The sequence below is a fragment of the Cyanistes caeruleus genome, chromosome 6 (genome assembly GCF_971803275.1).
Source record: "Cyanistes caeruleus chromosome 6, bCyaCae1.hap1.1, whole genome shotgun sequence".
Lineage (NCBI taxonomy): Eukaryota > Metazoa > Chordata > Aves > Passeriformes > Paridae > Cyanistes > Cyanistes caeruleus.
In genome coordinates, this window is record NC_141706.1 from 65,351,800 (window position 1) to 65,377,963 (window position 26,164).

The window sequence follows — 26,164 nt, forward strand, 5'->3', positions numbered from 1 at the left end:
CTCTGCCACTCCATTCCAGCCTCACAGGGACTTTCCTCGCTGCTGTCAGCCTCAAGTTTTCCACAGTCTTGGGTGGGGGGGGCAGGAAAGCAGCTTCTTTTCCTTTTCCCCTAATCAAAATTAAGCTGAAGGCCTTTGATGCCGATGGCTTTGGCAAAACAACAGCCTGGAGGTTGTTTTGCTGCTGGAGGGAGCAGATGGAAGTTTGGGTGAAGCCTGCACCCTGTTAGATAGAGGATGAAGTCAGGGATTAAGGAGGGATCTCGCTTTTCCTCTCCCTCTTCCCAGCCGATTACAAGGCAGCCGCACCCTTCTTTCAGATTCCCAATTTCATTCCTCCTGCTTGTCATCATGTCTGCAGTGCAGGGAGGCTGAGCAGCTCTGGGAGGGGTGGCTGACACCCGGTGGGTGGCAGGAGCAGGTGAAAGCAAAATATAAAACCAGCACATCCTTTAAACCTCCCTGAAAAGCCTGAGCTCACCAAACCCACATTTCAGGCTGCCAGGGCTCGATTTTCCTTCTCCCACTGTTAAAGAACAAAAGCCTTCAAAACCCTCTTTTGTCCTCCTGACGCTCCAAAACCAGGTGAGTCACTCCCTGGGAGCCCGGGGCAGGTGGAGGTGGGTGGCTCAGCCTGGCCCCCACAGGCAGCAGTTTTCCACACCTTGCTGATCCAGCACCGAAGGATAGAGAACAGCATGAGCCAGGCACAGGGCCACCCCATCCCTGCCCTTTCCAGCGGCTCCCTGGGCTTGGCAGGGCAGAGGAAGGCCCGAGGTGAGCCCCATGGGAAGGTGGCACCAGCTCTTCTTGCACAAGGTCAGAGATTTTGGCTGCTCCAGCTGGAATGGTGAGAGCCAGGAGTCCATCCGTGCCCTGAGAAGGGGCAGAGGAACAGCAACAGCAGCAAGTGGGGGAGAGAAGGACGTGGCCAGGGCAAAGGCACGGCTCCGTTGGGCTCCCTGGAAAGCGGCTGCTGCTCCCCTGACGGAGCTGGATGCGGCTGCTGGACTGAACAAGGTGCATTCCCAGGCTTCCAAACCATCCACCCTGCGAGGGCTGTACCGGGAGGCTGAGGTCTGGCTCACAGCATGGCAGGCCAGGAATGGATCCAGGGAAATTCTGCCACGGATTCCGCGCTCCGCTCCCGTCCCGAGCGCGAGGAATCGCCGTTGATCCGGCACAAACCTCTGCGATTCCCCTGGAAAGCAGCGAGCCACAGCACTGGCAGGAGAGGCCAAGGGCAGCAGCACGGCAGGGCAAAGCACTGCAAGGATTCTTCTTGCAAGGGAAAACTCCATACAGAGAGATAGGAAAGCTTCTGGCACACCACAGAGCCAAGGCAACGCCACACTGATCCTGCTGGACCCACACTCCATCCTTGAGCATCCAGGGAATGGGGCAGGTGCCCACACAAGAGCCAAGAAGCAGGAGGAAGTTTTTGCAAGCTTTACACACCTAGCACCAGAATTCCCGATGAAAGGAGCCTCTGCTGCACCCAGGGCTGGCAGGAAGGAAAGGAAAAGCTGCAATCTGTGACTCTGACAGCAGGGAGTTCTCCAAGTACTAGAGCTGGGGGTTTTTGTTTCTTTGTTAGCAGGACAGGTTTGCTAGAGAAAGCACATTGCACGTCTGAACTACAGCACAGCACCAAGTTTCTGCCACGTGTTTTACAGCATTTTTATTTTGGGGCAAAAGTCTTACAAGAGAATGTCTGGTAAGGCAGATCTAGAATGCACATTTTATTTATGTAAAAAAAAAAAAAGAACCAAAAAAAAAACCCAACCAGACAACATGGGTAAGGTAGACAAGAACTTTTTTTTTTTATATTCTGACTATACAATAATATTCCTCTTTTTTTTTTTTTTTAATCCACTGCCACGCTAATATAATGGATCTGCTCTATAGTTTAAAGTTTGTTGTCCAGTTAAGTTGTCTGCAGCTTCTTTAAACAAGTTGACCTTTACCTATTTAGAGTTTCTTCTCAGAAACATTCATATATTATACAGGATATACAGATTTTGAAACAAGACACTTAAAAACACACACACCTATAGCCGCAACACTGGGATAGCTGCATTGTAGGGGTTACCTTGTTCAGCCAGCTGTAGACTCTGTATGTACAATTAGTTTTTATAGTGTTATTTACAGAGATGGACTAAAAGCTCTCTTTTAATCTAAAAGGTAAAGGCTCTTGTGTTTGAGTATGTGCAGTTTCATAGCCCTGTGGGGAAAAAAAAAAAAAATCACGACAATTATATACACTGTAAACAGCACAAGGCATGAGAATCTCCTCCTCCTATCCCAAACAATCTTGCAGGAAAGTGTTTGTGCACTAATATTCCTCTTCCACCTCTGCTCCAGCTCCTCTGGTTTTCTTATGGATCGCGCGGTTAAAGCTGTGGCAGGCAGGGACCCAGTGATTGTCATGGAGACCCAGCTTACAGCCCGGGATGCCCTTCTGGGAGCGGTGGCAGCACATCCAGTAGCCAGGCCCGTAGGGCAGGGCCTGGCAGTAGGGCTTGGGGTGCCACCGGCACAGGGACACGTCCCCCTTCACGTATTTCTTCTTGCACTGCTTGCAGGGGTCTTCCCGGTAGCGAGGGTCGCGCACCCAGCGCGAGTCCGCCGGCCTGATGTTGTAGTACTCGATGATGAATTTGAAGTAGTAGCATGTGCATTTTAGGGCAACCAGGCTCCTGGTGGGAAGCAAGCCAAAGATCTTCACGATGATGTGGTGAGGCAAGAAGGCCATGTACTGCTGAGGCTCCAAAAGCTGCTGGATTTTAAACCTGGTTTCCAGAAAGTCATGTGAAACCTGCCGCTTTAGGCAGGAAGCGTCAAGTACTTGCAAAGCCCCTTCTGTGGGAGGGACAGAAGGGGCCGATGGCTCTGTAGGGACACTGCTTCTGACACACGATCTGGCAGATGCCAGAGCATCCTCATCCTCGTTTGGGGCTACTTCCCCTGGCTTCTCCTGGATACTCTCCCGCCGTGGCTGTTGCTCGTGAGCAGCAGGCTGCTCACCCTGGAGGAAAAACAGCCTCCCTGGGAGTGAATCCTCACCAGAACTGGAGAGCTTCTCCTTCCTGCACCCTTCCTCTGTCTTGGTGACTGATATACTGATGCATAAGGGCTCCTTCCTAGCAGGATGCTTTGGGAAAATTACAGGCTCTTTCGACATATCAACAGTCGCATTCTTGCTCTGCAAGGGATCCGCTGGCAGCCTGGCAGCAGCTGGACACGGGGACAGCAGAGCCCTGGGAGGCTCAATCCGCGTTTCAGTGTCATTCCTGCCGGCTGTCATCGCCAACACCGCGTGGGCAAGTCCCGAATTCACATTCCCCACCCGGGTATCCAGCCCCGAAGGAAACGGCTGCCGAGCAGAGGCGCCGCCATCCCACAGCTCGGTGGCGCCCAGAGGGCCGCAGCGACCTCCGTAGCCAGCCTCTGCCACCCCTGCCTCCCCCAGGCCGCCCCCCTGAGCCGGGACCCCCTTCCCCCCGTCTCCCTCGGGCTGGGTGCCGCTGGCCAGGAGCACCCTGCCGACGTTCCTGCGGAAGCTGTTGTTGCGGGAGAGGCTCCCGGCCTCGCGCTCGCTCTGCCGCCTCAGGCACTCGGACTCCAGCTTGGCCACCATGTCCAGCACGCGCACGGGCTCGCCCTGGGGCTCGCCGGGGCCGCGCTCCGCCTCGCACGCCCCGCCCGAGGAGAAGGGGTCGGAGCCGGGCGGGGCGGCCTTGGGCTGGGCGCTCAGCCTGGTGGCGGAGGCGGCCGTGCAGGTCTTGGCACAGTCCACCAGCAGGGCGCTGGCCCGCTGCTCCAGGAACGCCACCATCTCGATCACCGACAGGGAGCGGCCCGGGAACGCGCCCTCCCCGCTGTCGCTCCCGAAGTGCACCGAGCAGTGCTCGATGCCGCAGGCGAAAGGCTCCGGCTGGGAGCACCTGGCATTCGCCTCCCTCATTCTTTCCAGTTGGATTTTGGCTTTTTTAAGATCCACCGATTTTTTCCTGCGTTTGGCCGTTCTCCCGTCGATGTCCCACGTGCTCTTGATTTTCATGGAGCCCGCGCGGGTGTTGCTGCTGCACTGCTGCGCCGCGAAGAAGGCGATTTTCTCCTTGGTGTTGCCAGGTTTCACCACAGCCCAGACATCCAGCGGCCCTTCCCCTTCTTCTCCCTGGTGGATCGTCGCAGACAGGGCGTTCTTCTTTTCCCTTGCGCTTGGACCGTCCGCCGGGCCCTTGCCGTTCATATTGCACATAGTATTTGGATAAATAATCCCCAGAAGCTTCTGAGATGGAGTCACGAGGGAGGGTTTGGGGAAAACGTTCAGTTTGCTGCAGTTGGTGTATTTTTCTCCTTGTGTTGGTCCCTGGTGGCCTCGCAGGGAATCCTGGCTTATTTCTGGGGATCGCTCTTTCTTCTGTAACTTGAGATATGGCTTTAAGTGCATACCAGAAACCCTGAAAAAACAGAGAGGGAAGAAGTTATAGTTGCAAAATATGCCTGTCTGGAATTAGAGAAGGTGGCCCAGAGCAGGCACCAGCCCACACCTCAAGAGGAACCACATGAGAAAGGAAAAGAGCCACCAAGGCTGCAGTATCCACCCTTGAAGAACTTCCTGCAGTAGGAGAGAACTTCCCGTCGGAGAAATCTGTTTCCAGGCAGTTGCAAGGAGAAATCCTACAGTTTAAGTTGTATCAGTTGTGAAAACATAGCTAGTGGTTCATTCTTGAGCTAGAGCCATCCTTCTGCCTGTTCATTCCTTAATCCAGATCTAAGGCACACGTGGGTCACAGGTTTATCTGGACATCAGCTACCACACACGCTCTTTTCGGTAGATAAAATGTGGTTAAAGCTCAAAAGGGAAATTAGCAAGAGTAATTATATTAATCAGTGATCCCAGGAGATATCTAATCTCTTAGTATCACTCAAAATCACACAGTGGTTTGGGTTGGAAGGGACCTTAAAGGTCATTTTGTTCTGCTTCCTTCCATGAGCAGGACACCCTCCACTACATCTCAGGTTGCTCCAAGTCCCAACCAACCCATCCTCGGACACTTCATCCAGGGATGAAGCAGGCACAGCTTCTCTGGGCAACAAAACCTTTCCTTTAGCATATTGATAATGGCAAATTTGGTGACTTTCCCATAAGAGCCCTTATGTTATACATCAGGTGCCACCCCCCAAAGTGACAGCAGCATGACACCAGCTGAGGACACCCACTCTCAAGGATGGGATTTTAGAGTCAGGAATTCCAGAGCTGTGAAGGACCCCATGGATGCTGCTGACACTGCAGCAGCAGCCCCAGACTCCTCTGTTCTGTCACACCTCCACAGTCACCTTCCATTCAAAGCTCGGGAACGCCAGAGCCCGGGGCACTGCCACACAGGAGACTCCAAGCTCTTCTCCCAGCTGTATCACATAAGCACATTACAGAATTAACTCTAGATTATGTTTCCATGGTAATCTTTGAGTTATTGCACTCAAAGGGTGTTCAGGGATGATCTGTGCTCAAGAGTTGAAGAGCAGCAGGTTCAATGGCACAGACATCAGGAGCTGACACAGACACATTTCAGGCACTGAAGGTGTTTCCCTTGAGAGCCAACACCAAGAGAGTTCTTTAAGTAACTTTGTTTAAGTTTAAGTAACTTTGTAGGTTTCTAGCCTAAAAGTAGCTTTTAATTAAAAACCTCAATTCATTGGTCTATGAAGTCCAACAAATTTATGAGTGATGATGCCCAAGCAGAGGAAGCCTCCAGGACTAGAAGCAGCTGTGCTGCCTGACCACTGCTGTCCCTGGAGGTTTGGTTCCTCCTTCTGGCCCTAGTGACAAGAAGGGAGGGCAGGCACAGAGATTGTGGGGAGGTACATCAGGAGGAAGGGCTTAGTTCACCTTTCTGCACCTCTCTGGTCCCAGCAGGGCTTTCAAGGCCAGGAAGCAGCTGATGGAAATCATGATGATGGCAGATGTTGTGTTCCTTCCCTCTGGATTTTTTAGGGAGACCATCACCTGGTTCTTGCTATCAGACAGTACCAAAACCACCTGCATCTCACCTAGAGACTGTGGGAGTAAAAGATCCCAGTGCTGCAGACATATCTACCCAGCCCCTGGGTTAATTCTCTCCCCGTGCCTCCTGTGTGCCAATTCCAGCTAGTTGGAATTGGGTCACCTCCCAGTTTAGTCTCCTCTGCAAAATGCAGCTGAGCTACTTTGTTTGCCTCCTCAGTCGGATGCTAAAAACTAAAATAATCTCATAAAAATAGAACTTTGGGGCGTTGAAATAGATGCATGGAGAGAAAAATGGGAAATCGAGCCTGCTGGAGCTTGCTTTGGCCTCATTTTTCACAGGGGCTGCCTCATTCTGGTTGTACTTCACAGTGAAGCAGGGTCAGGCCACTGATGTGGCCTGGCCAAAGCCCAGCCCAGAAGAGCAGCAGGTGAAGCACTGCAGCAAACTGCTGCAGAGAACAGTGCCTGCAGCCTTCCCCTCCCTTCCCTTCCAGAAGGACATTTCCCAGACTGGAGAGAGAAAAGCTCCGGTGGCTGCTCGCCACCGTACCCTGGGGAGAAGAGGTGAATACAATTAAAACACGACTTTGCATGCTGAAATCTCCTGAGCCAGGAGCAGAAGATCAAATTTCATTCATGACTTTTTATGCCAAGGTGTTTGAAAGATGAGCTGAGCTTGTTTCTAAAAGGCTTTCTTCAAGCAGTTTTCAGGAATCCAGCAGGACAATCAGCTCAACACCCTTCATTAAGAGAAGCTGCAAATGGAGGTGAGAGCAGGTATTACATGAATAAAACCAGAACCAAACTGGTTACCCCAACAGGCTCAGGGGACATGTTCAGCCAGCAGAGTTGGTTCAGCTGCTCCCAGCTATTTCTGGTCTATGGAGAAAGATAAAGGGTAAAGTTCTGCCTCACCTATTACAAATTTCTTGTTTAAGGTTATATTTCCTATGTTTCAGTTTGTCCCTGGCTAAGCCAACAATACCATTTTAGGTTGAAAAGTTATAATTTACATAACAAAATTATGCCTTAGTCAAAAGTTTTACTGCCAGAATAATTGCCTCATTTGAATTCAGCATTCAGTTCATTGCACATGTTTTAATGGATCCAGATTTAAAGAAAACCTTCCTCTAATAACTTCAGACAGCTATAAAGAGCATTGCAAACTCCACAAGACCAGCTGCCACCTGCCTCAGAGTTTTCCAGCAGCAGGGAAGAGAACTTTCATTTTAAAAGCCATCTTAGCAATGAGCCTTACCTGAAAGTGTCACTTGGAAAAAACGGGCCCCCACCTCACACATCCTTTGCTGTGGACATTGAGAATGAACTTTTAGGCAATCACAGCTCCTTCCCTGCACGTCAGCAGCACATTTCATCTCTAACTTCTAGAATTAGAACAAGGCTTCCCAGCAGAAATTGCTTTGAAGATGAACCAGAGCCCAGTCCCCACCCACAGACTCCCCTGTTTCTCAGTGCTGGCAAGCAGAGAGCTGTGGCAGCTGCAGGTAAGCTTTTAAATATTTAAAACCACCAAAAATAGTTGTTAAAAGGTGAAATCACATATTCCCTATGACACTTCATTCCAGAATAATTCTGTTTGCTTTCCTTCACCCTTAAAGTTATCGAGCTCTCTAATTTTATCTTTAGAGACAACGACTCTTCAGAAGTCCACGGGAGCAAACATAAAAGGTTTTCAATCCCAAATGTGCGGTTTTAAATTGCTGATAAGAGAATTCTGCCAGGAATGATCAGCACTGAAACAACGAGCAGTGCTGCCTTTATATTGTTATTCCATCCTTAAGCTGATGAAATAAAGGGGCCAGTTTTTCTATTTCTAATCAGCCATGTCTGAAAAACAGGATACTTGCACTGCTGGAATGACACTGCTGTTTTTATAAGTCCTAACTACAGCTTGTTTCCACAGCAGTTTTATCAAGTTGGTTACTACACATTGCTGGTACAGAAATATATTCCTTTATATGTGCTCAGACACTCACACAGCCCTTTTCTCCTCACCCAAGGGAAGACCCATAACCCACTGGTGGACTCCCTATCCCTGAAAGTGTCCAAATCCAGGCTGGATGGGGTTTGGAACAACCTGGTCTAGTGGGAGGTGTCCCTGCCCATAGCAATGGGTTGGAATGAGATGGCCTTCGAGGTCTTTTCCAACCCAACTCATTCCATGATTCTACTTGCCAAGCTGGATAGAATCTTCCAGCATCCTTTTGTATTTATGTATGTTCTAAATCACAGCAGCCTAAAACAGTAATATATTTGCTTTAGTGGAAACTCCAGAGTTGGAGGAAAAACTCTTATAAAACACTCAGTTTTCACAGCTTCTTTGAAAGGTCCACAGAGAGCCTTAATTCCCCTTCCAGCTCCCAGCTCAGGGACTCTGATGATGCCCAGTGAAGCCAAAACATTTCCTCTGGCCAGCAAGAACAACAACAAAAAAGCCTAATCTTCACAAACAACATTTTCACACTGCAAGTTTTCTGAGGAAAGCACTGGAAGGTTTTATTAGGGTGAAAATTTCCATCAAAACCCCCAAGTTTCCTATGGATTTCTCCTTGTAAACACCAACTCCAATCAACAAAAGCTCCTCGTGTTGCTGATTGCACACCCAGTGCCAACTACAACTCTGAAAAACCCCTCAGGACATACTAACACAAGGCAGAAGCCAAAAAAGAAAAAAAAAATAGAGAAGGGAATAAACATCAATAACAATAAAACCCCCACACCTCTGGTAAAACATTCCTCTTCCCTGGCATCCCAGTTCTCTGTCCATAGAGTTTTCCTCCTCCATAAAGGACACTGACAATTAGCAAGGACTGAGCACAGAGTGGGAGTTAACCACGGTCAACCACTTGTTATTTCTGGAAGGGCTTGGTGGGTCCTTTGGGCTCGATCTCCAGTACCATTTCCATCCCCTTTGCACTGCCAGGGCAAAGCAGAGCAGACAGAGAGCTGCTTCAAAGGCATTCCATGGATTCTGCCGGGGCGGGAAAGTCCCGGGATGGAAGGAGCTCTGCTACTCGTGGAGTTTGTTCTGGAGCATGGCAAGGGTCCAAGCTCAGAGAAAGGAGGCCTGGGAAGCTCCTGAGCAGGGGTGGGTTCAACTCTGGCAGCTGTGGAAGCATCTGATTTCCTGAAAACCCACTCCCCTTGGAGCAGCAACTGCTCCTGACCCACTTCCCAACACCTCCAAAATGCCTCTTGCAGCACAAGGAGAGCCAGCAAGGATTAGAGCGGGATTTGAAGGCAAACAGAAGGCATGTGGCTGCTGAAGGAGAGTTCTCTGCTCCAGTGGCCAGCCTGGGGCAAGTGGAAGAACGCCAAAACCGTGGGGCAGACCTGGCCCAGCAGAGCAAAGGAGCCAAATGCACTGTAAGAATCAAACTCCTAAGGCTGGGTCCCTCCCCAGCTTGCTCACCTGTGTCAGGTGCTCAAATAACCTGACTCTGGGGGAGACAACACCCAAATACAGCTGCACACAGCACAGCCAGAAAACCCATCCCACAAAGCCCATCATCTGCAGCACACAGAGGTTTGGGGTGACAGCATGCAGCCCCAAACCCAACACAGAGCACTCCACTTTGAGGGCTCCCACCCATCAATGTTTTGAACATGTTTTACACTAAACACACACACACCCTTCAGTAAAGCACAGTTGCCCTGGCTACTTCCTAAATTTTGTACAGAAAGAAGTGCCACTGCTTTGGCAGGCTTTTGTATAAAAGCACTTACCGTGAAGGGAGAGATGTAGCAGCAATTCTGTGCTGAGCCTCAGGAAGCTCAAAGCTCTGCTTCCCAACCATACCAGACACGACACAGAGATGACAAAGCAGAAGGGAACAAAAGAAACTGAAAGATTTGGAATTCAAGGTTATCAGCTGCTCCAGAAACATGTAGCTCAGAGATGATGGGATGGCACATGTGGTTGTGGTTGAGGTGAAATCATAGAGGGATAACAAGACAAAGACTGGTGGGCTTCTGCTCAGCTGAAAGCTGCCCAGAGCAGCACAGGTAAGTGACAAGTGTCCTTCTAAAAATGTTTTACCTTTATTAATTTGTTTCCTGATTTATAAAGTACAAGAGGACCAAGACCTTTCTTCATATCACAGTGCAACAAATTTCTTGTGTTAATGAACCAACACAGAGTGAAGCTATTTATAGCCTTCATTTTTGTGCATACTTAATGAGAACACATGAAAGGTTGCAGAAATTAACCTTGGACCACACACTCAGTAACAGACTCAGCATTCAAAAGAATAAACAAGCAAAAGTAGAGCTGAGGGCAAGTTATCAGGTTGCCCTTTTGAAACTCAAGACTGAAAGAAATTGGTTCATGAAGTCAGCTGTGCTGGGGAGGATTTCACTGCACACAGCAGTCTCCAGGAGTCAGAAGGTGTTTTCATTATTAAGGACACATCCCAAACAAGATCCAAAGCAACTCCTACTGGATGTGATCCTTCTTTGTGAAGGATACCAGAAGCAGACACAAGTTTCAGGTCACATCACTTGGAAACTTCTATCTTAGAGATCAAAAAGTCCAGGAATAAACATGAGAACTGGTGCAGCGTTAAGTCACTGCAGAGATATTTAACAAAGAAATAGTGAAAGGTTTTTTTCAGTTTGTGAGAGAAAAGAGAAACAGGGCTGCAAGCAAGGGCAGGGCAGAGATCAAGACTACGACACGAAACACCAAATTTGACTTTGCACCATTTTTAAAAAGGGGAGGTAAGGGTGATGGTGAGGGCAAAAGCCCAGGCGTTAATCTGAACAAGAGTATCGGCAGGGGGAGGATTAGAGAGCTTCATAAAAATTGTGAGGATTGGCTCATCCCAGTTTTAGAATCCAAACCAGATAGGCTCATGCACTGCAGGCCAAGAAACAGGATTTATAAACCTCTTGAAAGGCAACAATAGGAGATAATAAACATGTGGCACATTGGAGGGGGCACTGCAGGGGAGAAAGAGGAGAAGAATGATTGCAGCCTCTCCAGGGCTTGTATTCTGACTCCAATATAAAGGTGCTTTGCAAGCAAAGAGGATTAATGTGACACAGAGAAAAAGGGGGAAGAGGGAATAGTTCAATATGCCAGACTAACCTCAAGGTTCTCAAAAAAAGCCATCTTTTTAGACCAATCTACTATATCTTCCTCACATGGACTTCAGAGAGCACGAAGAGATTTACTGGTTAAGACAGATTGGCAGAGGAATGGGAAAACAGACAAAGGAGTTGGCTTAGCAGCAGACAGCCCCAGGTGATGCTGAATAAGAAAATACCAGCCTGGAAACCAAAGACATGCCTCAAGAATCAGCCCTGGGAACATCTGATTTTGTTAGGAATGAACTCAGCACTAATTCTGCACCCACAGAAATAGAGGCAGTTCCATAACAGCAGAGGCACAAAGCTCCAAGTAACACAAACTGAGGAGGGTTTTGAAATGCAGGCAGTGACGCACCAGCAAGAGGAACACCAAGAAATTTTGGAAGTAACTGAGGTGAACTGGCCACCATAGAGACATCCATGAAATAGGGAAGTGCAGGTGATGCTGTGACAGCAGTGAGAAGCTAGAGCAGCTCCAGAGCACAGCACAGGACTGAGAACAGCAGCAATTGCTACTCAAGAAGCTACTAGAGAACACTTGGGTCACTTAGCAAAACCACAGGTGATGGTCACAACCCCCTTTTACAGAATGCAGAAGAAGAGGCAAACCACAGAAAATAAGCAGCGGTCCTTAGGCAGAAGGAAAATAAAGGAACAGAAACTCAAATGAGTCTATAAACTGCCATGAATGTTCAGCTAGGAAAGAAAAGAAGATTCCTAATTGCACAGCAAGATCTGTCATCTTCTGTAATGGCTTAATCTACAGGAGGAGAGAAGAAAAGATGCAAGAAAAGATGTAAATGTTTTGAGGCTGGACTAAGTTCACAAAAGGGACTATGAGATCCTGCTTGGGAAAGCAGGGAGCTGGGTGACCCAGGAAGTCTTTTCCAGCACTAAATTACCATGAGACTAACATAGCAAGTATATGCTGTCTACACAACCACAAAGAACAAAGGTTAAAAGTTTCCTTTAAACCCACACAGCCTTTGGAAACCAAAAAGCTGGCACTCTTCCTCCAGACTGAGGAAGTTTAAGAGCCTTGGTTTCAAAAAACAGAATTAAAAAAAAAAAATACACATATATTTTGAAGTAGTTTGAACTCCATCAAACTGGCATGTCCTTGCATTTGCATGAGGACAAGTTGTTCTGCACGGTGTTCCTATAAGGAGACACAGTGAGAGGCATTCACTTAATTGTCACATAAGCACAAGTGTTTGAAATCAATCGTGCATTTCTCCTTAATAAGAGACACAGGAGAGTGAGCAATACAAAATCTGAGCTTAAACTAATCTAATTACTTAGTCCATAGTAAGACAAACCGCAACAATGACTGCCAGCATTTCCACTTGCTTTAAGCTGCCTGCATGTTTTAAAGCCTACTCTGATGATCCTTTTGCCAATTAAGTTTTACTTCAAAGTCATGTTTCCCAAACTAATTTACAGCTGTTGCTAGAAAACCCAAGGATTTCTGCAAGTACACTACCAGCTGCAGCAAATCTGTAGTTGTCATTATCAAATAAAAACGTCAAAGAACATTTCTGCCCTGAAGCCATTACAACGTTTCGCTTAAACACTGCCCCAGAGTCAGAATTCAGAGCAAATGTTTGAGTGACAGCACAAGACAATAGGAGAGGACAAGGAGAAGGCTAAAATCGGTGCTGAATCCTCAGCTGCAGGCAGAGCAGCCAGCCTGTTCGTACCGTTTGACTTGGTGGAAGGTGGAGGATGTGGAATTCAGCGGTTCCCTGTGGAGGCCAGCTCTGCAGGAACTCTTCATGGTAACAACCTCTCCGGCTAAGGCACGTCGTCACAGCCAGTCCATCCTGGGCTACACCCCAGGCTCCCCCATCAGCTCTGCCTGCCCCACACTCAGCTTCACCGCGTCTCTGCCACCTAAAAACTGAACAACAGAGAATTCATCAGGAGATCACAAGCACAGATGATCAGGATGTGGACTTTCCCGTGAGAGAGAATAGATACAGATATAAATATAAATATATACAAACACAAACATGCTACGCATGCATAGATATAAAAGATACATATTCAGATATAAAAGAACTTAACACCATCATGCCAGTGTTGCAGCTGGAGTTCCTGAACACCACCAAACACAAATGAACACGCCCCACCACGGCCTGTCTGCACACACAGAGTTTTTTCACCTTACATCCAACTGCAGTGCTACCTTGGCACCTCCCACGGAACACGCTGTCTTCCCAGCTCCATGTAAACAGGACGCACAAGATCTCTCTGCTTGTTAGCACCACATCAGGCTTTGGAGGGAAGTAGCTGCTAGCAGTGAGATTTGAGGCTGCCAGGAGTTACGTTAGTGTTCTAATCAAAATAACGTGGTGGATTTTATAAAAGGACAGAAAACATGTCACCACGCAGCCTCTTAAGTCTTGTGAAAACCGCCCTGTCTTTGCATCACATGCAGATAAGAAAGATTACACCAAAACAAAGCTGGTTCTGCAGTATCTCTTGTTCTCCCTTGGCTGCTGCCTTCTCCACCTTGTCCTTGGAGCAGACACCCTTACCGGCACTTTAACGCACTTTGATGGAGAAAGAACAACAACCTTCAAGCTGGAACATTAAAGGGAAGAGTGACACAGCAAAAGAGCCCTGGAAAACCTCAAATAGCCCAGCCTGAGCTGCCAGCAGATTGTTTTAGAGACCGTTTGCTTCCTCTCTAGAGGGCCGTGCACAATGATGCCGTAATAAAGGAATGCCATTTGAGGATGCTAACTATGGAGCTGTGTCCCCAGGGAGCTGTGATTTAGTGCAGCAGGTTGTTCTCTCCTTTTCAGCAGCTCTGCCCAGTGTTCCTACTGCTGCTCTACCCCTGCTTTTGCAGAGACTGAGCCTCACATCACCCCCTTCCCAATGCCTCCCACACAGAAGAGCCCCCACTACACCCAGCTCAGCACTGCTTGACCAGTGTGGTTCACAACCAATGCTCCCAACTAAACACTCCTGGCTGGAAAACCTGCTCTTGGCTTGCCAGGAAAATGATGAAGGATGAACCTTTCAGGCAGGAAAAGCAGAAGCTGGTTTAGATCCACCTGACTTGATGTCTGCTACAGCAATTTCACGGTTCATCTAATGATGGCGAATAAGAGGTTAAGCGTTTGCCTACATTTGAGTAGCAGGAGCCTAAAATAATATATAAAATATTATATAAACACATTCCAGTCTTCATGAAGAAATCTCTGCTGAGCTCTACACAAGGCTAAGAAACGTGTGGGGTGGAGAAGACGAAAGCAGGGCAGTGGCAGAGCAGGAGGAGGAGGAGAGCATATCCTCTGCTGCAGGGATTCAGGATGACCAGGAATTAGGCTGCCATGATCAGCAACACCAGAAATTGAAGCTTTGTAGTTAAACACCATTTTCATCAGACTACCCAGAGTCTCTAACAAGGACCTACCTCTCTATGAGTGAAACCTAGGCACAAAACCAGCTGTTTCTGATGTTCTCATGCTGTAAAGATATATATCCACAAACAGTAATTCACAGAGAAGAAAAAGCATGTGCCCAAGTGCTTTAGGAAAATCAAACACAAAATCGTTACTTTCCCACGAACCATCACTAAGAGTCACTGAAATTCTGACTTTTCTCCAGTCTTTTGTCTGGCTCTGTTTCTGGTTTTACTAACACTAGCATTTCAAACTCAGCAGGAACTGTATCACAGAAACATGATTATATCCACACCCAAATAAACACAACCACACCATTTCAAGAATGCCACTCACTTTTCCAATAACTTAAACCCTCTCCATGGATCCCTGCTTAAGAATACCACATGTTTTGTCCAAGTCCCACTCCTCTGGACAGCAATTGAGAAGAAAAAGATAAAAAAGCCAGACGGAATTGAAACCCAAAGATATCTTGTTTGCAGTAAAGAGCTCAAGAAGCAAAACCATCAAGAGAAGTGGTTCAGGTCAGGAGCAGCCAGAACCCTGATCCAAGCACAGGCATTGTGTGATGAGATTTCGTCAATTTAGGAAGGGACCAGCAACTACTAGAGGGAAGCAAAAGCTGACAAAATAGACACAGCCAAGTTCAGATGGGCACTGCAGCACAGACCCAACCACAGCTCCATACAAAGCATGCTTTTTCCCCCCCTCTGTAGCTGCTGGGCTATAGAAAAAGGCTGAAATAGACTATTAATGCCAGCAAGCTCCTGACAAATTCCTACTGTGTGAGGAGTAAAAAGCTGTGCTTGTGAATTATAAAAAAAAGGAAGAGAAAAAAAACCCAGCATTTAAGCTAGCAGATATACTTACTGCCTTTTAACTACCACTGTTTCTGTACCAAGGCTGATCCTTAGCAGGAGCTGCAGCCGATTTGTTAAGTTTTGCACACAGTCGGGTACAGCCCGAAAAACTGAAATACAGATGCACAGAGAAACAAAACAGAAGAGGAAGTTAAAACCCTAATCGTGTTCTTCCCCCTCTTTGAAACCACCCCCAAACATATGCCTTTCTGCACAAGATGTGGGAAGGACTTGGGTTTTGGCAGCAGAAAGCATCACATCCTCTCAGCCGCGGACGGCAGCTCAGGGAACGGTCCCACAAAATTCCCTGTCTTATCACCAGGTTTGAAGACTGCTGCAGCTTAGGAAAACAAATGTATCAACTCAACCAGGATGCAGTCAAGGTCTCCTCATCTGCATAGCAATTCACTACAGCGTTTGATATTTTGATAAGTGCAAGTGTGTTTTAGCTGTAGCAACAGTAACTGATCAACAAACCAGTTCAAAGGGTGGGCACATCCTTTCAGAAAATTCACTTTCTTGAAAGGAGGCCATGGCCTCTGGACTGGAACTGAGCAACAACTGCCCTGTTGGTAAAAACATGTTTAAAAACACATTTGTCCACCCCACCTCCATGCAGGGCTAGCTTTGGGATGCTCCATAAGGATGTCACTCTGGATCAGCTGGGCAAAGAGCATCAGTGTATTCAGGATCAGCAGCATTTCAGAGCAGAAAGTGTTAATACCAAAAGCAGTCATTAGGCTGGAAAAAGTCAGTGCTGAGGCTTTATAGCAAGATAAGGGTACTTGTTTTCTTGCAAGAAGCAGGTTCCATGTTTATTCTCCCACCATGGAGCTCAAGCTCAGGTTGTTATATGTTCCTTGTCACCAAAAGAGCAATTCACCAGACATGCAGTTCTGTCATCCCCCAGCCAAGTCACCCCTTCCTCCCTCCCCAAACACCCCTCAGGACACCTATAACAGCACCAGATCCTTCTAAGCAAGAGACTTTGGCACAAAGTGTTTCCTCATCCCAACACTCCCACCGGGAATGATCCACAGCAGCTCCCAGGCTAGGTCTGACAGAGAGGTGATTGACACACCAGGTCCACAGCCTCTTAGACACCTATAGCAACACAACCATTTCTTTTTAACTGTTCTTCAGGTAATATTTACATATTTAAAACACCTAAAGAACTGACTTTTAACCCTTAAGGAGCCATCACAGGCATCATTTGCCTTGTGAAACTTTGTGTGCTCAAGCTTCCCCTGTTTATGCCAAATCAGATCTGGTATTATCTGATCTAAGGGCAATGAAACTGCCACGGGGCTCCAACTGGAATTAATGTGAGGGAGCTTCCTGTGTCTACTCCCACACCAAAACCTGATGATGGCACTTCTGCTTGGCATCAGGAGCCAGTGCTGGCAAAGCAGCAGGACCTGGTTACCACTGCCCTTTGTTCATTTCCCCACCAAATTCACTCCAGCCCTTCCCTCTCTAAGCTCCTCCAAGCTCCTATCCTTGGATCCCACCAGACAGAGCAGCAATTTAAATGAAAACTAAAGATGTCCATGTAAGCAACATCAGCAGAGGCTGATGATGAGGGGTCTGGAGCACTTCTCTTATGAGGAAAGGCTCCAGGAGCTGGGCCTGTTTAGTCTTTCACACCTCCCCCTTTATCAGCACTGCCTCCCTGTCTGATTTCAGGGAGCTGGACCTAGGACAGAATTAACCCAAAGTTGTCAGAACTGAACCCACTTACCCCTGACCTGGCAGGAACTCACAAGGCCCAGCAGGACAAGGTTCTCAGACACTCAGACTAGACTCAGCCATCTCCAATCCACACCTGAAATCATGCTGGAAAATGTGTCTGCTACAAAGTGGATTTTAGGTCCTTTCAGTGGAAAGGAACACTTCTGAATGCACAGTGGGCAAAATCCAGAGTGTTTCAGAAGCAGGGAAATGAGCATGTAGGGCTCCAAGGCAACATCTGACTCCTCACTGCTGTCAAACAGCACTACTTGCTGTACTGATAAGCATGTGAAATGTTTATTCCAATGAAGCACTACAAGGAGAACCTGTTTTTCTTCCATGATCACGTCAATAAAGAATGAAAAGCTCCACATTTGTGGCTCACATGCTTTCTCTCTAGGTGGGGTAAGCATTGGAAGGACTAAGTTGTCACCTCAAAGGGAAAAACCTCAGAAGGGAAAAAGAAAATAAAGACAAGCTCTGCTGCGCCCTCTTAGCCCTGCAAGAGTATTGGGAAAAATAATATTACAAGTGTTTCCCTTGTTTAACTATTCCTGAAAGGTTTCCACTGCCTTACTCAATTTGGGTAAGGACATCACTCGCTGCTCAGCTGGGAAGAAGTTAAGAACTGGCTCATTAGATTTGTTCTGCTTGATCCAAGAGGAAAACAAAACCAGTAAATCCCTCATTGGGCAGTGCTGCTGCAGCTCTGGTGACAAACACACGGGGCTCACACATCACTTTGCTTTCTAGAAAGCTGCCTTGGCACCTCTTGTCAGTGTCGCGTGCCCCGAATGACAAACTGGGGGTAGCAAAGGCCCCGTGAGCGGAGCTGTGGCTGCTGCACCCTCAGCTCCTGGGGCAAGGGCAAAAATCCTCCCTGAACACACCACACTCGAGGCCATGTGACCCACGAGCCACATCTGAATTATTTAGCCTATAAAACTACATCTGTTTTGCCATGCAGATTGTGAATTAATGAAAGCTCAGCTGAAAGGCTACTTTCTCGGGGCGAGAGGAAGGAGAAAGCTTCCAGAAGCCCTCCTATTATAGAAGCAATAGAGCTGGTTCCAAATATAGTAGAGCAACACTCCCAGAGCTCTGGAGACGTCGTGCCCTGGTTTTGTGAGGCTGAGGTCTCACTGGATTGCTCCTGCACATTCAAAGATGGGTAGAAAGGACTGCAAGATGCAGAACTGACGTGAAAAGGGAGTTTCAGGACAAACACCAGAGGCAGAAACCCAAACTGCTTCTGTGAAAGATCAGCATGAACACCAGGAGAGAGCCAACCTGCCCCACTTTAGAGAAAGCCAGTCAAAACCAGCAAGAAGAATCCCATCTTTTTCAAGAACACAACATAAGCTTGCAAAGAAGATCCTGATTATTATTATGTTATTATTATTGTTGTTATTATTGTTATTATTATTGTTATTACAACCCCAACATAGCAGATTAGGATTGCTAACAATCCCTTCATCACCCTGTTTTGCCTGTGATAGCAGGGATCCTGGCTGAAGAGGTGCACTTGACTCACTTTGGCATGCAGAGGGTGGATTTGTTTTTGCTGTGACAGCTCATAAAGTGACCATGACATGCCCTGCCTGACAGAAATGCCTCACCAGTTCACCAGGAACAGTTTGTTAGTGATCCAGCAGCGTGGGATAACGACCCCTTTTAATTCCTAAAGTTTCCTTCTCCTGTTTCAGGGCAGATCTTGTAACATAACAGAAATAAACTCAGTTGCGAAACTCTGATTACAAGTGTATCTTTGTGTATCTCTGCATCTGTGTACTCCAGCATAGGACTGGCCTTTTGATTGGTAAATGGTAACAAAGGAAAATGTCACCAGGACACCAAAAATCTCATACAGAACACTACATAGGGAAGAAGGCCCCCTGCACCATGGCACAAAACACACAGGAAAAATTGCTCCTGCACACCTCTCCATGGGGTATGAAATAGCTTCTAAAATAGCAAAACAAACTTACAGACTTACAGCTGACTTCTAAACATCCAGCAAATAAATAAATACAGTTTCTTCTTTGCAACTCTGCTAACAAGGAAAACCCCACAGCAGGCGACTTAAGGTTAAGCACTAATTTCATCAGGTTTAAAATTCAATTCACTGAACAAAATATGGCTTTAGCAGGTTTCTATGGCTCTAACTGGTTTGGACCAGCCCTTGGGTTGCCTGTTCTCCTTTCTGAGACCACCCCATATTCCCTGATCACAGGTCCAGACCTCCACAGTTTAGCAGAATAAGGGACAATTCATTTTTATTTACTTCTGTGGGATCTTACCCTTTAACCAAAAGGTTATTTTGTGCTTTTCTCTGTCCTATACCACTGTGGGTACCTTTTCAGCAGAGACAGAGACACAAAAGAACCCCAAAAAACACTCTCCAGAAACCCCAAGCAAACCAAAACCACACAGACACACAAAAGAATTAGAACAGTTTCCACCTGTGTTCATTCTATCAGTCCCCTGCAGAGCTGAGAGGCTACAATATCCATTAAGCATCTATAAAGTGTCCAGATTTTTCCTCAGGGTCTCCAAATCCAAACTCAGCAAACCTTACTCTGCAGCACAAACACTATATTAAATATAACAGTACCAAAAAAGAGTTTTAGGAGTAACTGTGCCATTACTTGCAAATATTTGGATAGGCTGGATAAGGCCTTAAGCAACCTGGTCTAGGGGGAGAAGTTCCTGCATGTGGCAAGAGGTTGGGATAAGATGATCTTTAAGGTTTCTTCCAACCCCTTAACATTCTATGATTCCATTATTTCTGTCATTCAAAATGCCCAAGTTTTTTCTATCATATTCCTGAATCCATTCTATTCTCACATAAAAGCATTTTCTGCTATTTTTAGCATCAATGTCTCATGAATTGCTACAAAATCAAAAGTATTTTCTAACTTTTGTTTAAAGTAGGCCACTGCTGGTGCCCCAATGTCACACTTTCACAGAGAACTGTCTTCCACCTTGCAAGGACAATGCAAAAATGCTGAACTCAGAAATCTCAAATTTATAGGTCAGCAATTTACAAAAAAAGTCTGCTCTACACTTAGGGAAAGAGCCATCCAAGTATACCCAACTCCAGGACAGACTTCATGCAGAAAGCATAAAAATTTTCACAGCACATTTTGGAACACAAAGTGCCTCATTACATCTGCAAATTTCCACCAGAACAGATTCCTTAGGAACATCTGAAAACAACCCACCCATCCACAAACAAGCAAGACACACCACCACCCACACCCTCTGAACAAGCTCTGGATTCCCTGGGCTTTCCAGCTGTGTTTTATGCTATAAAGCATAAAGCTCCCTAAAGAAGAGGTTACTATCTAAGACCAAAAAAAAAAAGTCACTAATTAATGCCAGGCCCCATGGCAGAGCAGGTCATGCCCCACAGTGAAACTAGAGAGAGAATATGGTGGTTTTATACTTGTTTCTTACTGTTATTTTACTATTCTAGCCATCATTAAATGATGGGTTTTTGTTTTGTCCACAACAGTAATCGGTAACCTCATGAACTTTATCTTGACCTTTAAGCTCTCTTGGCAGTCCTTCCGTGACATCTCTGGTTCCAGTTCCTGGCAGGCAATAACCTCCTCCTCTGGACAACCCATCAGGTGGGCAGATGGATGTGTCTGTTCCCTGCAGCAGGGAGCCACCCACTACAATCACTCACAGCTAATTATTAATGTCAAGTCTTCAGGAGGGACAGGAATATTCCTCCTTGAATGGAGAGTGACCACTTTCCAGTCTCCCCCTTTTATTCACTTCTGACTTCTTGTGAGATGTGGTGCAGATCCCATCAGATCCCTGATGTAGGGGGGAATTCAGACTTCTGAGTCTCTGAGCTCCCTGAAAACATCCTACTTCATAGAACACACAAAAGGTTCAGATTGGAAGGGACCTCAAAATCCATCCAGTTTCAAAGCCCAGTCAAGGGCAGGGACACCTTCCATTATCCCAATCCCAAGCTCCATCCCATCTGCCTTGGATACTTCCAAGGATGGGGCAGCCACAGCTTCTCCAGGCAACCTCTTGGGGGAGAACCACATCCCTTGAGCTGCTGTTTTGAAGCAGGCCTGGACCCAGTTATCCCTCTGGGCTGTGAGCACGCATGGCTGGCTCACACACCTCCTTCCATCCACCAGAACTCCCAAGTCCTCCTGTGCAGGGCTGTCCTCAATGACTTCTCATCCCAGTCTGTACTCACACCTGGGACTGCCCTGACCCAGGAGCAGCACCTTGCACCTGGACTTGTGGAACTTGATGAGGTTTCTCATTCCCATGAACGCCACACAACTTTCTCACGTTCCCATACAACTCCTGGACCTGGTGACACAGCTCTTCAATGATGACACACCTTCTGGAGAGATGACTCTCAGCCCCAGTTTCCTGGATAGGGAGCAGCCACTCTAAACCCAGAGGCCTCCAAAGCTCTATTTCCAGCAGGTCTCTTTGGGAGGGACCCTCTGACATCATTGGTGCTGCCAGGAATGAGCACCTCTCCAGCTCCAGGCCTGCAGCATGAAGTCATGCAAGGAAAGGGAAAGAAACAGGACACCAGGGTGTCACAGCCAGCACCACAAAGCTGGAATTCTCACCAGTTACAGGAGGAATAGCACAGCAAGGCAAATGAGACTCACAACAGCGCTTGGCACGACATCATGATCCAAGTGGACCCCTCAATATCCATCAGCCAGAACCAGGCCCCTGCAGAGCTCATCCAAGCACAGACAGAGCTGCAGGAGCAGAACAGGGAGGGAACAGGGCTTTGGTGAGCTGAGCTGGGCTCACACAAGTGCAGGTGAATGATCCCAAAGCAGCATCAGGGTATTCCCTACCCTAAACTGCTTTGCAGCTTGTAAAAAAGCACAGAAACCATTTAAAGGGACCAGAAAGGACTTTGAACACCCAAAGCACAGACATGTGACACGTTACAGCCATAGGGCTCAAGATGAAGACAGAAGGCAGCCAAGAGGACACACTACAAATCCTTCCCAGACAAACTATCACCTGGGTTTATAGAAATTCTCAAGAGAATGTTATACATAAAACATCTGTTGAACCAACTCAGCTTCAGATAAACTCTGAAAAAACTAAACTGCAATAGAGACCAACATTAAATACAGTATCTTATTGCATGACTGTTTCAAAGGACTGTTTAAAATCTAAACTAATCTGGAAACCTACCAACTCCACAGATCTTTAATCTTTTTTTAGCTATTTTTAAAAAGATATTTTTCCCCATTAATAACTCAAGAATTATTGAAGTAAAAAATAGTTTGATATTTTCAGAGCTTTGTAGTCAATACACCTAGCAACTGACACAATTAAAATTTCAGCAATCCTAAGCATAGCACAAATTCCACTGTATTCGTTCTTAAGGAAAAAAGAAAAGCCCCAAAATAGCACTGAAATTTCAGTAAAGGACAACTTCTGCACGCTTATGAACTGTGACAGCTTCTGCTTTCTGCTTCTGCCTTTCCCTTTTTACCTCTCCTCTTCAAAATTCAGTGGCACTGACCTATAAGTCACAGAAACAATCCTGGTGTGCTTCTTTCCGTGTTAATAACCATTTTGGATGTATGAATTTTTCTGAAATCCACTAAAAAAATCAGATTTGGGTTTGTTTTCCAAGACTTTAAACTTTTTTTATGAAAAACCACAGCAAACAAAATCCTAGAACAATTTGGGTTGGAAAGGACCTTCATGATCACCTTGTTCTAATGCCCTGCCATGGGCAGGGACACCTTCCACTATCCCAAGCTGCTCCCTGTCCAACCTGACCTTGGACACTTCCAGAGATGGGACAGCCACAGCTTCTCTGGGCAACCTGAACCAGGGCCTCCTCACTCTCACAAGAAAGAATTTCTTCCCAATATCTAATCTAAATCTCTCCCCTTCTACTTTAAAACTGTCCCCCTTTGTCCCAACCCTATCTGCTCACATAAAAACTCACACTCCCTCTTTTTTCCCAAGTCCCTTAGGCATTGGAAAGGGCTCCAAGGTCTCCCCAGACTCTTATCTTCTCCAGGTGAACACTCCCAGCCCAGCTCCAGAGCAAAGGTGCTCCAGTCCTCAGAGCATCTTTGTGGTTTCCTCTAGACCCGCTCTAGCAGGTTCAAAAAATAGCTTTATAATCAAGACAGAAAAGGAAAAAAAATACCTGCATTGCTCTCTAACACAATATTCCCAGTGCTTCCTCCAGCACAAACAGTATTTTATTCTCAGAGTTTCCCCCTCTTGGACAAAATGGAGAAAATATGAATAACCACCACCAAATCACTAAGAAGTGAAGCAGAAAATGAGGCGCTCACAACTGTGGTTCAGAAGGGATGGTTTAAGTGAGCCAGCTTTGGAGCTGGGGATTGTGACCCTGCTGTGGAAATCCTCAGCACTTTACAAACCAAATGTGCCACTCCAGAGCTCCCACTCCCCCACCCTGGCTTTCAACAACTAATTCTCTCCCAAAAGCCAGCTGCAGCTTGCCAGCCCAAACACTGAATTACCAAAGCAATCACCAGTCTTGAGCCATCACCATCTGACATCTCTCACCAATTCTCTATGAGCTTGCAGAAAATAATTTCAAACAGCTCCCTCAAGAAAATAAGTTTCAAGCCTTAGTTTTTTCCATCCCAAGCCATCCCTGCACTATTTCATAGCTCTGATAATTATACCACTGACTAAACCTCCAACTGGGAATAGCTGTTTTTATCATCACTATTAAAAACAGTCCCTCACACTGCTAGAAATCTGGAAATTCGCTGGAGCTGCATCCCACCCTTCGGCCTCTCAAAACACTACACAGCAATGAAAGTATGTGCTGAAACCAGAGGATCCCTGTGCTGAACAACTCCTGTAATTTCTGGGTAACTGGAACTGCTTCCTAAGCAAACCATGGAGGCTTGGTTATTGATTTGAGAGGGGCAAGTGGCACCAGAGCTCTGAAAGTCAAAGTTTTCCATACTGGACTGGGAAAGTTTCATTACTTTCAGAAATGCAGCAGTGACATGCATGCTAAAAAACTCCTCATAGTCACCTAGTTTTGTAGTTTTTATGCTTTTTTAAAAAAATTGAAGTATAAAGATCATCTGCAGTTTTCCTTTCCTAAAAGCACATTATCTTCATTTTACACCTTGGCCAGAAGGGTGACTGACAGCTCTCAGAGAAGTAGCAAGATGCAGAAAAACAAGAGTTGAAAGAAAAGTGGATTTTAAAAAACAGCTTTTAATTATCTGAAGGTACAGTTGCCAAGTAGACAGCAAGGAGGCTGTGCATCACTTACAGATGGGAAAATTCCCCCAGGTTGATTTCACAGCCAATTACAGTGGATTAACCTATTAGGAAGAACAAAACAGATATATTTTTTTTGTGGATGCAGGTTTCAACAGCTTGAAAAATCATTGCCACTGGTACTTTGATACACAGGATCAGCAATCTGTTTTATCACACTTCAAGTCATCACCATCCATAAACACACCCTAGAAAAAAACCTCACCCTTTTTTTTAATGCATCTTCTGTCATTATTTCCTTCCCAGGGAACGGCATCTCTCTTGGCTCCCCATTTTGAGTATCACTTCATATATCAATACTTCTTTTATTGTTATTAAAGAGAAGCATCAAACACCTTCAAGCTGTTTTACACACACCTTTGCACACACATATAAAATATATCTGCCAGATGCCATTGTATGAAGGTATTTGTCAAGAGAAAAGCACCAAAGCACTGATTTTCAGCTTTCCAGGACCCCTCTGCTAAATCCTGGGTGTGCCTACTTTTGTTTGGTATCAAGTTCCTCCAGCTGGCTCCGCTGCAAGAGCAAACTACAGGGATAGTTAAGTTTTTCCCCACCACCAAACACATCTGTTCCTTTTCTGACTTCTCCAGACTTCCTTCCCCTGACTGTATCACAAAGCCTCTCTTTTCAGCGAGGCTGCCTTCTTGATAGTCCATCACCATTATCTTCTTGTTCTCTGCAGAGCAGCTCGAATCACTGGGTCTTGCAGAGCTTCCAGTCCTTTCAGCTCAAGGCCAGGATCTGAATTCAAGCACTGTGATTTACAGAGAGGGGTGTTAAACTTCTTCCCTGATTTTTTTTTTTAACACTCCACAGTTTCCTGTCCTGGGAGGCAACCAAACTGCCACAAGAAATGCCAGTTTCTGTTAAATATCCTCAATTCCTGTGACACTGAGCATTTCAAACAATTACATTCCTTCCAAATCTTGCACTGTAACAGCTTTTATCCCACAAAGTTCAGAGATGAGCAAAAACTACTTTAGCACCAAGGAGTGTGAGTTGGTTACTTGCTGCATCTCACAGCATTCCTAGTTAACATTCAGGCTTGGCATGACCCACCATCCACTTGAGCACACAGCACAATGTCACCCCTCAAAACCCCACTGTTCAACCTAAAGGCACTTTTTAAATTTTTTTATTTTATTTTAAGGGTGCGTCAGCTGCTCACTGAAAGTGGGAATGCTTCATTTAGCACACACACACTTGTTAAACTGCTCACAGCATGCAAATAAAACACCACATTGTGCAAAAGTCATTCAGTCTCCCCATCCGTAGATATGTGCAATGGAACTGGGGCCAGGAAAGAGAAACTTGGAACAATGTGCAAATATTTCAGTCCCTTATTCCCAGTATTCACATCTCAGGCTAAAGCCCACAGCTCTGTCATGCTGAGGGGTGACCATGTTTGAGAATCTGCCCTGTGCAACGGGTGGGAAAACGACCATTATCTGTCTTACCCCTGGACTGCACCCTTTTATTTGTAGTTATTACTGCAAACTGCCTTTTTTTCCAGACAATGGTTGTGTTATTATAGGTACCTTCATGCCGTGCCAAAGCACATACACACAGCAATTCAGAACAATCAGCCTTGTTTTCATGGGAGCAAAGGTTGCAGCCAAATGAAATGGGTGGAGATCACATTAAACAATCTTGGAATCTGCTAATAGGATATAGGAAAATGTGACCATAATGCAGATGCGGAGTTCCCCTTT

The 26,164-nt window shown here is 46.4% G+C and overlaps 1 protein-coding gene across 8 annotated transcripts in view; it reads right to left on the reverse strand.

The window, feature by feature from the left end:
- Positions 1 to 1,655: 1,655 nt before the first annotated feature.
- Positions 1,656 to 26,164, reverse strand: part of FBXO34 (F-box protein 34) — a 40,095-nt gene continuing 15,586 nt past the window's right edge. For 5 of the 8 annotated variants that reach the window (XM_086895508.1, XM_086895507.1, XM_086895513.1 and 2 more), the window contains 2 exons: positions 12,829 to 13,028; positions 1,656 to 4,466 (listed from right to left, as the gene is read on the reverse strand). In XM_086895508.1, coding sequence (XP_086751634.1) covers positions 2,336 to 4,466; positions 12,829 to 12,905 — 2,208 coding nt within the window. In that variant the 5' untranslated portion in view covers positions 12,906 to 13,028 and the 3' untranslated portion in view covers positions 1,656 to 2,335. Of the gene's footprint in view, positions 4,467 to 12,828; positions 13,029 to 15,414; positions 15,515 to 26,164 lie in introns of all 8 variants that reach the window. The other 3 variants (XM_086895505.1, XM_086895504.1, XM_086895506.1) reach the window with 1 other exon arrangement.